The sequence below is a fragment of the Pituophis catenifer genome, unplaced genomic scaffold (assembly GCF_029215685.1).
Source record: "Pituophis catenifer annectens isolate HBS135680 unplaced genomic scaffold, rPitCat1.0.hap2 SCAF_4, whole genome shotgun sequence".
Lineage (NCBI taxonomy): Eukaryota > Metazoa > Chordata > Lepidosauria > Squamata > Colubridae > Pituophis > Pituophis catenifer.
The window spans coordinates 76,083,747-76,097,125 of record NW_027256884.1 but is presented as its reverse complement, the minus strand read 5'-3'; the positions used below and the strand labels follow the sequence as shown (position 1 = coordinate 76,097,125).

Sequence of the window (13,379 nt, the reverse complement as noted above, 5' to 3'; positions counted from 1 at the left end):
GGATTAGGAAATAATAAGGTCTTAAGAGAATAGTCTATAAATAAAATTTAAAAGAAGATGAATCTTAACATTTTAGGATAACATTTATTATGAAGTATTTCAAATAAAAAATAAACCCAAAGATCAGGAGGCAAAAAGAAATGCATTGTATAGTGCGGGTATCGGCAACCCGCAGCTCCGGAGCCACATGCGGCTCTTTGGGTCCTCTGCTGCAGCTCCCTGTCCCATCACTGGTTGGCCCCACTCCTCACCCCTTTTATTTCTTTTTTGGATATTTTTGGAAATCCCGGCTGGTTGAGGAATGATTGCCAGCTGCAGCAGAGGCTTCCCTTCGGGTGATCCTCCTCCTCTCGTGACCCTCTGGCCGGCTGTGGCTGAACCGGGAGTGTGCACACACACAGGGAGACCCTCCTCATGTGAGCACCAAAGTGCAGGAAAGGTGTGTGCGGGGAGGGTGGCTGCTCACTTAAGGAGGGTCTCCCCATACATGCGCATGCTCCCGGCTCAGCCACAGCCGGCCAGGGAGTCACGAGAGGAGGAGTGGGAGGAGAGTCATTGGATAGTGCAGGAGCGAAGTGGCCCTGTATCTGCCTTCGTGCCACATTGCACGTAAGGCAGCCTTCGCTTCCTGCTGGAGTTCGTGTCCCTCAAGAAACAAAGTGTTTTAATTGTGAAATATCCCCACTCAAATATAATATACTTCCCCTAAATATACTGGCATTAATATTTCTCCCTAAATCTGAGCTATGCTTGAAGACTGGAACAGTTTTCCCTCATCAAAATAAAAAAAACATTCTTTAGCAGACTATGTAAATTATGTACTTTTAAGAATCTCCAACATTCTAAAAGCCTTCGATTCTCAGAATGCAAACTGTGCCCATACTTCTGTTGTTAACATCAGGAATCTCTCAAGATTACTGCAGCCTAGCATTAGCATTATAGCACTTAGACTTATATATCACTCCACAGTGCTTTACAGCACTCTCTGAGTGGTTTACAAATGTCAGCATATTGCTCCTAACAATCTGGATCCTCATTTTACCGACCTCAGAAGGTTGAGTCAACCTTGAGCCAGTCAAGATCAAACTCCTAGCTATGGGCAGAGTTAACCTGCAATACTGCATTCTAACCACTGTACCACCACAGACATACAAAAAACTGGCAGTTAATAACAGAAATAAATGTTCAAAATACTAACAAATATTTAAGAACCTAGGAAACAGAAAAAATTAACTTCATTCTAAACTACCAACCTCTTCTAGGTGTTTCTTGTCCATAGTGTGGATTAGCTGAAACAATATCCTGGTCTATGCCAATTCTTTGATCCTGCAATTGTTGTAGCTGTCTAATCATGCCATCAAGTATGCTGGGCTCCAGACTCTGTTCATCCTGCTCAGCAGTCTGTTGTCCTATTACTTGCTCTATAACCTCTCCATCACCTTGCAAAAGTTAAACGGAAATATTTATTTCAGTGTGAAAGTATTTTCAATAAAACCTGCCAATAGTATTGCAGACTCACATAATTAAAAGCATTCATTTATACTCTTGGGAAAAGAATTCACTCTTTTTGGATTTTTTGAACAAGCATCAAATGTTGATAGTATAGGTTCATTTACAACCCCACTTCCTTCATATATTAGGACCACACAAAATTTTAACAATATTCAAATGAATATTATGGAAATTTTCAATTATCCAGGTCATGGTTGTCCCAAAGGTACTTTTTCAAAAGACAATTGGACTTTTTTGGTTTATTCTTTGAAAACATTTTGCTTCTTATCCAAGAAGCTTCTTTCAGAACTGGGACATTCAAATGATATGAACAAATTCATTCAAAGGCTCAAGGTTGACTCAGCCTTCCAACCTTTCTAAGGTAGGTAAATTGAGGACCCAGTTTGTGGGGGCAATAAGCTGACTTTGTATAAATATACAAAAGTATGAAGGCTATTGCTTAACGCATTGTAAGCCGCCCTGAGTCTCCGGAGAAGGGCGGCATATAAATCAATTTTTTTTAAAAAAATTATTACATTAGGATGGCATGTATCAGATATATAATATCTGGAAGTATTCAATTTTCCATAGCCTCAACAAGTACATCTAAGTATAATGCATCTTGACAAGTGTACTTTAGAAGTATCTTTGGGACAGAACTTTCTTATCTGTTTATATAAATATTTAATCTGAAAGTTCTTCCTGCCTACTGTTAGGAGGTAATCATTCAATGTTACTTTCCTCTTACCCCTAAGAAAATTGGAAATCTGGAGTGTATAAAGGCTTCTCCATTCTTTTTTCCATAAAAAAAATATACATTGGGCAAACTTAGAAAAATATCCTTTTCAAGAATGGGCAAAACGTAGCTATTGAGAAAGTGCATAGGAAGGTAGGCCAGGAATCAAAAACTTTTTGTTGCCTATGTATATAGCTAGAATCTTGACTCTTTGTAATTAATGTTCTCACAAAGTGGCTACTACGGGGAATATGGGAAGACATTAAAACAGTTATTTTGCTAAAATGCAAAATGATTAAGTTGCCCTGTCTAATCAAATATCCTTTAAGAGTAACATTCTTCATTTTTGTCAAGATCTTACTACAAAGAGTTTTCCCAAGTAGCTAAAAACATTGTTAAAAGACCCTTCTTCCAAAGACACACCAATGGGAGAAATAGTTTTTAATGTGAAAGCAAATTTGAATGAATTATAATTTCATTTAATGTGAAAACTGAATGTTCTCCTGAAATGTACTTTCTCAAGTAAATTTTTTAAAGCCTCAACTATAACTCCAGCAAAGGAGACAGAATGATGGATGTACAGTGTGCAAAATGTTTCAAGTTAAAATTTTGTGACATCTCGTATATCATAGTTTAATTGGCTGTTTTCAAGGTTGGAGCGCCACTGGAATCTTCAAATAGCAGTCTGGCCAATTAAAACGGCACATTTCAGATTTGTTTCACAATTGAAACTTAAAAAGAAAAAAAATTGCATACTGCTGCATGTATAAGGGAGCTCTGAATTCTGGGGAAACCTACATTCATTTTGAGGATATAAAACAGATCAGAATGTATAACAATAACATTTTTGTTGAAAATTCCAAGACTTTTTCAGTAAAAGAATATTGGTACCAACTCTAACCTAATGAAAGCATTAATATTTTATAGCTTGAATATCATAAATCTAATACAAGTACAATTCAAAAACAATATATTTATATAACATTTTTATCAGGTTTTATCAAGATTTTTGCCATAGATTTAAACGTTCCTTTCATACTTGTTGCTATATATCCCAGTTGAGGAATCAGATGTTCATCTGCACAATTCTCTCTTCCTGGTACCAATCGCTGGTACTTTGTTGGGTGGGGATTTCCATCTACATCTACCAAGAATGGAGGAGGCATGAGGTGGGGTGCCTGTTGTGTCTGTTCATCTAGGACATAATTATTAGAATCTCGAATCAGTGGTCGATAGTCAGTGTGGAAGAACATCTGATCAGGAATCTAGAAAACAATGAAGCTTATATATAATTAACTTTATTAACTACATCTAAACTAGATATGTTACAGTGAAAACAAAAAAGGAAAACTTCAGGAAAACTATAATTTATTTTATGAGAAATATTTAACAAATTTCAATCCCTGGTTTCCTAAGAAGCAGATTGTTGTCCTAAGACTTATTTTGATCTAGCACAATCACTCATACAAAATATTTTTTTAATTATTCCTTTTGCAGAAGATGGTTCTCTATGTTCTCTTAAATCAATCTCCAAGAAGGGCAATATTTTACTATAGTTCCAGTCTAATTTTTTCTTTGTAATAGTTGAGAATAATTTGTAATAGTTGAGACTTTTCAAGGCAAATATTTTGTTTTTCAAAACAACAGAATGGGCATCTAAGACTAAGGAATGCTTAATCTGTGTTTACTCAAAATATAACTGAACTGTCTGTGTTATACACAAAAGAAAATTGGTGAAATTGTTACTTTTTATAAATTAATTTTTACATTTAAATATTAACACAAAGGATTAATAGTTTAGCAACAATCTCAATAATTTCTATAATTTAGAAACAAAAGAAAGCCCATCTTTTGAGACTAGAGAAGGCAACTACTTGCAGTGATGTACCTTCATTCTTTTTTTAAAAAAACAGAAAGACAATTATGTTGTTCAGTTCTCAATCCCTCTACAGACTGAGGTTTAACGCCACCAATTTACCAATTAAAGCTTTTGCTGAATGTAAGCACATGAAATAAATGAATACATGACAAGATTGGTGAGATTAGAACATTATATATTTTAACACAGGGATCCTCAAACTATGGCCCGCGGGCCAGATACAGCCTGCCAATGCAAAACATCCGGCCCACGGAGTGATGGGATTAAGCCCTGCCCCCTTACCCTCGGCTTTATCTTCCAGCGAGCATCCACTCCAGCCACACTTATTTCACCGGTTGAGCTGCACTTCTGATCACGCAGCTGCTGCCGAAGGTAAGGCCGAAGGGTGGGGGGGAGGGCCAGTGAGAGGTGATATGAAAAGCTTAAAAAAGTACTGCTTTAAATTAAAAGCCTTTGAAAGCAATGTAAATGGGATCTTTTTCACAGTTGGAATGGGGGATTTTTTGCTTGCCTTCTCCTAGCTTGGAAACTGGCTGTTTTAAATTAAAAGCCTTTTTCACAGCCATGTCAACCAGGGCCAATGTCTGAGTAGGGGAAGGGCTGCTTGTAAAGTTGCGCTTTTAAAGTGGGTGGATGGGGGATATGTCTCCATGTCTCGTAGCTTTTTCAAAATCAGCTGAAATTGGCTAACACTAATTCAAAAGCAACCGCATTATAATGCCTGAAGGAGAATTCACCCACTGCTTTGATTCTGCCATATATAAAGTACATCCACCAAATCGGTTTCTGAACAATTTTGGTAGCTTTCATGTTTGTGGATACACAGGCACAAGTGTGGCAAAAAACAAATCAATTTGAATTCTCCTTCAGGCTTAAAAGACCTTTAGCCTTGTAATCCCAAATAATTAAAAAAAAGTAATCTGGTGTCCTATCACTTCCCTGGCCGCATCCCCCGTTGGCAGGCACAGGTCCTGATGTTGCTGCTTGCAAAGAGTCCCAAATAAAGATATGTGCAGTGTTCACAGAAGTTTGTTCATGTTTGTTTCAAACTATAGTCTGGCCTCCAACAGTCTGAGGGACCATTATCCCTCCTTAATTCACCATTGGATGCTTTGGGGGTGGTGGTGTTGATTCTTGCCTTCTGCCTGTTTCCAGTGTCTCTCAATGCCCATCTTGGGGGTTTTAGTTGCAGTCTTAATTGCTGCAGTTCTGAGTCTGGTTTATCGTGTGGTCATCTGAAACATGATCAGGAGTTATTTTGAAGGAAATCCTGTTTATTTTATTACTTTTTCAATGGCCTATTTTAAGGAGCCTGAAGCTGCTGTTGTAATGAAGTTAGGCAAGTGGCAAGAAACTTTGTGCTCTTTTTTCCTTTGCGGGGGGGGGGGGTGAATCTTATTAAATAAATAGATTCCTTGGCTTGAGCAAGTACAGTTTAGGAAAGAGAAAGGCATAAAATGGACAATTAAACTGGCCATGCCCACCCAAGCACATGACCACATAGCCACGCCCAGTCAGCCAGTTCAGCCCCCCAGCAGTCTGAGGGACTGTGAATCGGCCCCCTCTTTAAAAAGTTTGAGGACCCCTGTTTTAACAGCTAAAAAAATAAAGCTGAAAGAATACCTTTTCATATGATTTGTTACAACCAAACCCAAATATCAAGAGATGACCATGAGAATCTGTACAGGTAAAATGCTGGCCATCTGATGAAAACTTGCAGTCAAACACAGCACCATGTCCTTGACCTTCAATCTAAATAAAAATCAAAACAAAAACTTTACAGAACAATTTATAGCTTTTCAGATGAAGTCTTATCCATCTGATACTGATGACCTCTGCCCCATTAACACAAAATGTGCATCTCAGCAAGCAGCTAAGATTAGTAAAAAGGAATCAGTTGAGTTACTTAAAAATAATGGATGGCTTCTGGCAGTGCGCTGGAGGCCATGGCAGCCAAAAACTTGTCTCCTCCTCCTGACCTCTTCTGGTGGTCTCCCATCTATTGCTGAGAATGCTTTGGTTACAAAGCCGGGTCTCCTCACATGGAAAGGGTGTGGACCTCCCTCTGACCCACATTCTTTGCCCTCCTGCACACACCATGAGCAACCTGACCAAGGAGAGTAAGCACAGCAACAGCAGCCTCAAGGAGGTGGTAAGCGCAGCCTGGCACTCCCTTGGGGAATTGGGCTGGGCTGTGGAGCCCCAGTGCCCTGGGAACTCGAGGGCTGTACTGGCCGCTTGGCCACTGCTGCCTAGGGCTCTGGACAGCTTGCACTGCCGTCTGGGGGTCCTCCGTGTAGCCTGAGAAGGATGGCGAGGCTCCTCTGGAGGACAAAGGTTTGGCCCTCTCCTTGGTCTCGCCTTCCTCCGCTGGAGACAATGGATCCCCCCAGCCCCACCTGGGCCACTATAGGCACCCCGACATGAGTGACATTGAGTTGGCCATGCCACCCTGGCCACGCCCACCCGGTCTCCCAAGGTCAAACACAATCCTGATGCAGCCCTCAATGAAATTGAGTTTGACACCCCCTGGTCTAGAATAACAAAACTTGACTTTTTAATACTTAGTCATTGCATGTATATACAACTGACAATTATTATTGATTAAATTTATACTTTAAATCTGATGTGCACTTAAAAATATAATTGGGAAATTGAATTGCCAAAATGAAGATTAAACTTTTTTTAACAGAGAACTTTACCATTTTCTATTGAAATTGTGAACACTATAGTCTTTTCAAAAATCCTCCTTCCTAGATTAAATTAGCTGCGTGGTGCTTCTAATAAATAATTATTTAAGTGGCAATAAAGCTGAAGGTAGCAATTTTAAAAAATGCATGTCTTGCTAAAACAATACTTTTAGAAATAGTATTTACCATATTAAAATAATGTTTCATTTGAATGCCTTTTTCTATATCCCAGATGAAGATATTGCCATCATGGCCTGCGGACAACATAATCCTGGAATCAAATGGATGGGGCTCCAAAACAAACACTTCATCCGCATGTCCCTTTTTGAATAGAAATTAATATATTAGTCATGGAGAAAAGTGGATTTTTCATTATTCATTGTTAAATTGCAAATAAATATCTATGGACATTCTCAGTCATCCAGGTCATGGTTGTCCCAAAGGTGCTTTCTCAAAAGGCACCTGGACTTTCTTTGTTTTTCCTTGAAGACGTTTCACTTCTGATCCAAGATGCTTTAGTTCTGACTTCTTTTGCCTTTTGAAAAAGCACCTTTGGGACAACCATGACTAGGATGACTGAGAATCACCATAGACAATTTATTTATCCATTCATCCAAATTTAATATCCAAAAAAATTCTGACAACCCCTAGTTTCTGAGACATAGGGATTAACAATCATTGAAATTTTGCTGTTACATATCATAGTGTAAATAAAAAGTTCCAAAATTGTCCAAATGTTGGCTTTCCCTATCTTCAAGTAAGCATTTTTGCTGTTTTTCTTTAAAGAAAGGTTATTATCTAACTTCCATTTGGTGCTATCATTTCTAGTGTCATTTCTAGTACTAGTCACTGACTACTAGCCACTTAATTACATTCATGTTTGTTTCAGTTTTCTTAACACTGTGTTCCATGAATATTTCATATTTTAAGAAAATGTATCTAATAATATTTCATCTGAAGAAAAATTATAGAAAACAGAAATTTTTACTTACTTTGAGATCATGTAAAAGCTGCCCAGAATAAGAATTCCACACTTTGAGCAGATGATTGTTCACAGCAGTAACCACTAGATTATCATTTCGACTCCAAGCTATCATAGTCACTTTGGGTTTCATAAATTTATCCTCCTCTGAACACGGGTCACTGCTTTGAATGAATTCAAGTAAACATTTAAATACAGTATTCTGCATTTTAAATATGCTATTTAATTCATGCTGGGAGAAACAGCTGATTGTCTCCTACTGAGGGCCAAGGCCCAGAAGTATTGTGCCTCTATTGTTGGTCCAGCCTTCTAGAGCCCTTTAGAATGGCCTCCCACCAGAATTGTACTTGGTCCCAACTGTGGTCATCTTCTTGAAATTTCTTAAATTGGAGTTTTTCTGGAGCACTGACCTAACAAGTTTATCTATTTTGATTGTTGGTTTTATTCTATAAAAATATTTTATTTTTATTTTTATGTTTGTGAGCTATGAAGAGTCAACGTACAATTGTGATGAGCTATAAATATGGCGAATAAAGTTTAAAATATTAATATAGAAGTCACTCTACATTGGGAATATCTTCACAAAAAGGGGCATACCAAACTTTGCTATGAATACCAAACTATATTAACCCAGTTATTTTAAAGTAAACTGGCCTTAACCCTTCCACCAAATTATATCCTTTAAAAAAAATCATTTCTCCCAAGTATTTAGAAGGTTCCTCCAAATTACATAGCACAATCTTTTTAAAATTAATTTAATGCTGATACTATTCACAAATAAAGTAAACCTACCTTGGTAATTTGTCAGCCATATCCAACAAAATGCTCTGCCACTCTGCTTGCTGAAATTGCCAGATTCGAGCTGTTCCATCTCTGCTGCCACTTATGAACCTTAACATAAATTTTAAAAAGACTATATGACATACAAAATAGAAATCATTTGTTCATATTTTAAATAGCATCTTTTTAAAATGCTGAATCCATGCATATTGCATATATAAAATGTAACTAGAGCAATACCTCCCACAAAAGTTGATCTCCAATGATATTTATATATTTCTTAAGAGCACAGAGATCTTTGTGATATATTTACAACTCACCAAATCATACAGTACGGGCCTACCAACAATTTGATTATTATAACAAATGCTCTGAACCCAAGTCTACATGTTCCTATATCAGAAGAGAGTAGATATTCTCCTGAGCCACTATTTGTTTCTCTCTCAATATATTTATTTCTATTCTGTTCACAGGTTGGCAGCTGCAACTCTGAAGACAAACAAGGACAAATAAACCCATACACACATTAAAGTACAATAACCTTGCTATGTGAGATCCAAGCATGTGGGCATCTCACTCCTGTACCGTCTTTTATAATAAGCACAATATCTTCTAAACCTAGGCTGTCCAAAAACTGCTATTGTGGAGCTACATACATACAGTCTGTATATTTTTTGCAACTCACAAGTACAAATTGCAATGGCTTATTCTTCCCATTTCTTCATGTATTTTCCTCCCTAACCATACCATATTAATTTGTATGGCTTTATTATATATATATGAATATTTGGAATATATATTCCAAATAATGTACTTTAAATAGTAATGGATATGTTTCTTTGATAGATCTTACTACTACAAATGAATAACCGTCTGTCTTCAATGGTACTCCCAAACTACAATGTCAATGACATACAACTTATTCCAGCAAAATGTTCAATAAATTCTGATAATTCATTTCTGAGTCATATGAATATCAAACTTGTTTTCTGTATGAATACCTATAATCATTGGATTTCATGTACATGCTACTTTCTGTTCCCCCCCAAAAAATCCAGAGAACATTAATCTTCTATGACTGTTAAAAAATGCTAGCTTACTCTGACATAGTTCATTTAACAAAACAATCTTTATAAAAATACCTGTCATCTCTATTTGAAAACTGAATACTGTCAACTTTGTCCTGAAACAAGAAATGTACATTAAAATAAAATTCAAGCAACATGTGTTCAAATTTGGAAATGGTCCTACTTTTATTTAATGAAAGCAAAGAAAGATCATGGTGATAACAACAGGATTGTCCAAAACTGAATTAGAGTCCAGGTATTATTTATTTTTCACACTTAGATTCATAATATATTGAATATGAATATGAAACTAACAACAGTCTTTCATCAGAAGGAATTAGCTATGCTTTAGAAGTCTTCAAACTTTGCATGAAATCACAAACAACTGCCCAGGCCTTGAAAAGCAAACCGTTTAGGGTCCAGTGGCCATTTTCACTGTCACCTTGAGTTCCCTGGTTAGACATCAAACTATCTATCTTTCCCCTGCAATGACTAACCCCAGAATGGCGAATCTGTGGCACTCAGAACCCTCACTGCGGCCATGCCAGCCGTCACCCCAGCCCAGCTCTACTACGCATGCGCGCGTGCCTCCCGCCGGCCAGCTGGTCTTCAGGTCTCTGCCATGCATGCACAGGGGCGGGGCACATGTGGGGAACAAGCAGGCACAGACATGGGGCTCCCTCGCATTGCATTTTGGGGGACCGCAGGTGCATTTTGGGCCTGGAAGGCCTCCTGCACCAATCTGGAAGACATTATGATCATGACTGCATGGTTAAATTTCTTTATAAGAAATAAAGAAATCCAACTTGTTCTACATCTAATTATACCAATTACTTCAACCTGGATTGTGAGATAAAATGTTTTCATTTAGACTACAGGCAGTCATAAATCTTTATTTTATATTAAAACGTGAATTTATGGCAAAATTTAATATTACATTACTTACAGCGTGGCTCTCTAGTTCTGCAATTTTTTCAGGAATTTCAGAACCAAAATAATATATTCTGATAACATAGTCAGTACTTCCAGTTACTAAAAACATTCCACCTAAAAAAAATAGGAAATTGCTTAAAACAATGAAAGGAAACAAATGCAAATGAAGAACTCTAACTAGAATAAATCGGATTATTTTTAAAAAAGTTTTTGATAGGTTTGTTAACCAATCTGTCCTGATTGTAATAGGTTCTCTTAAGACAGGGGTCCTCAAACTTTAAACAGGGGCCAATTCACGATCCCTCAGACTGTTGGGGGGCCGGACCGACTCAGTGGGCATGGCTAGGTCATGTGACTAGGTAGGCATGGCCAGTTTAGCAATCCATTAAAAAATGCACACAAATTAAACTTTAATTTGTTTTGCTCCTGGGGGTGTTTTATGTGCTTTTGTTTGCATGTTGCTCTTTTGGTTGACTTTTCTTTTTATTAGATCGTTTTTTCAGTCGTCTAGTGGGTCCACTTCAGGAAACTCAGTTTTGCAGCAATTCTTCTCAGCCCAAAGGAGCTTACAATCAATAAGTCTCTCTCTCTCTCTCTGTCTAGCTAGCTCTCTGTGTGTGCCTCGTCTCTCTCTCTCTCTTTCCCTCTCTCTCTCTGTCTGTTGTCTCTCTCTCTTTCCCTCCCTTCCTCTCTCTTTCTGTCTATCTCTCAGTCTCTATCTTCTGGAGGCAGGGGAGGTGTAAAACGGGGGGTGCAGATGCCCCGGGAGGCGTCCGTGCATCCCGTTTTTGGCCTGAAGAATGCTACTGGAGGTGGGGGAGACCAAAAACAGGCCCATTTTTGGTTTCCTGGGGTGTTTGCACCCCTCATTTTTCACCGCCCCCACCTCCAAAACCACTCTGCAGGCCAAAAATGTTGGCCTTATCTTCCAGTTCCAGCCTGCAGGGCTCGCGAAGGTAAGTACTGCACTCGGCCGAAAGGTGGGGGTTGGCAGGCGGGCAGGGCAGCCTCATGGTCCTGCATGGGCTGGATTAATGGCTTCGGCAGGCCATATGCAGCCCGCAGTAGTAGTTTGAGGACCCCTACCTTAAGCTATCTTGAATTATATCTAATCCATTTCTACAGATCTGGAAATATTTTTTAAAGTCTTCAGTGAAAAACTGTCAATCAATCAAGGAAGACCTGGATTATTCAATGTCCAATTCTGTGTATACCTACAAAGAAGTCTACTGAGTTCAAACAATTGTAGTAAATAGGGTACTACTAAGGAAAGTAGTACCTGATTTGGGGACAGAGAATATACATACATACAAACATACATACATACATACATACATGCACATATATATCATTCTGTGAGGTTGTATAAAAGTATAAAAGTGACTAGTACAAACAAATTCGGCTTTAGTATATCATTTACTTACCAACACTAAAAGAAGAACAAAGCATCTGAACTCCAGGTCTAGGTTTTTCTATGAATTTCAATGGCCTGTTACTTCAAAGACAACAAGAGTTACTTGTATGCATCTAGCATTATGAATAGTATGGAGATTTTACATTAACAGCTCATAAAAATAAAATTCTATTTCCAATGTATTCAGACATCTCCATATTACAAAGAAAATAGTTTTTCTTTACTTCCTTTTGTAGCAGTAAGATTCTCTTTTTATACTCTGTAATAAAAAATCATTTTCTTATTGAAATGTAAAAGTAACTTTAACAAACTAAATATGCTATTTATCAAAATAATTAATTAGTAATATAGAAAAATACATACTTAAATTTCATGGATGTGGTATCCCACTGCCAAAAGCATACTGTTCCATCTACGCCTGTGGACGCCATATATCTTATTGAACCTTTGACTAATGGGCTGAACTGTAAAATAACCAGTTACAATGTGTTATAAATAGACAGATGTTTTGAATAAATGTTAAAAATTCCAGCATTTCTGTCAGTGTTCAAATTTCCATGTTTAATTCCTTAACTAAGTATAGTTTGCATACTCTAAAAACATTCAAAAGTAAAAATAAAATATAGCACCAAGTGATATAATTTATTAACACACTACAGCAAATGTGATTTACAATCACACATATGCTCAGTATGAGTACATACAATTGTCTAGGCTTACACATTCTGGAGCTGATTTTAGTTTTGTATGATACTAGATAATAAAATTTGTTGTTCTAGCTCATGACAGTCTGTAATTCTGTAGCTGCTTCATTTGTCCAAACTATGCAACATGTTCTTATCCAACAGTGAAATCAATGCTTAATTTCTAATGATACAATGATTTTTATCAACCTAGCTGGGGACTAGGAAATTTTGGTTTCCTTCTTATCCTATGAAGACTCTCAAAATCTATTTAGAGAATTGAATATTCTAGAGCATATCTGAGGTATCACAATAGAGGTGAATAGAATAGAATTTTATCACCAGCATTTTCAATAAGCAGATTTTTATTCAAAGAATAATGTAAAAAAGTAATGTTCAGGACAAAATCAGCCAATTCAGATGTTCCAAACTGGGCAGCAAACATACCTAATACTCCTCCTCCTATTTTCTCCCCAACAACCATCTTGTGAGGTGAATTGGGCTGAGTGAGTGACTGGACAGGATGACAGTAGAACGTACGGTCTCCTGCTTTCTAATCTGATACTTTAACCATTAGACCAAATTTTAATGGATTTGGTGGTCTATAAATATTTTATAAATTTGCAAAGACTATGATCTCAATCAAATTAAACATGCAACAAGGAATCATGTCATTTTCAGAGACATCATTAATTATACAACTGCAACTTTCTGATCACTACAA

At 37.4% G+C, this 13,379-nt stretch overlaps 1 protein-coding gene across 1 annotated transcript in view; it reads right to left on the bottom strand.

Annotated features, from left to right (window-relative positions):
- BRWD1 (bromodomain and WD repeat domain containing 1) overlaps positions 1–13,379 on the bottom strand; it is a 78,290-nt gene that overhangs the window by 52,637 nt on the left and 12,274 nt on the right. Inside the window, exons 9-18 of the mRNA XM_070944304.1 lie at positions 12,336–12,436; positions 11,983–12,053; positions 10,572–10,672; positions 9,701–9,741; positions 8,571–8,669; positions 7,789–7,942; positions 6,983–7,117; positions 5,730–5,858; positions 3,267–3,492; positions 1,254–1,439 (exon numbers count right to left, since the gene is read on the bottom strand). Coding sequence (XP_070800405.1) covers positions 1,254–1,439; positions 3,267–3,492; positions 5,730–5,858; positions 6,983–7,117; positions 7,789–7,942; positions 8,571–8,669; positions 9,701–9,741; positions 10,572–10,672; positions 11,983–12,053; positions 12,336–12,436 — 1,243 coding nt within the window. The remainder of the gene's footprint in view (positions 1–1,253; positions 1,440–3,266; positions 3,493–5,729; positions 5,859–6,982; positions 7,118–7,788; positions 7,943–8,570; positions 8,670–9,700; positions 9,742–10,571; positions 10,673–11,982; positions 12,054–12,335; positions 12,437–13,379) is intronic.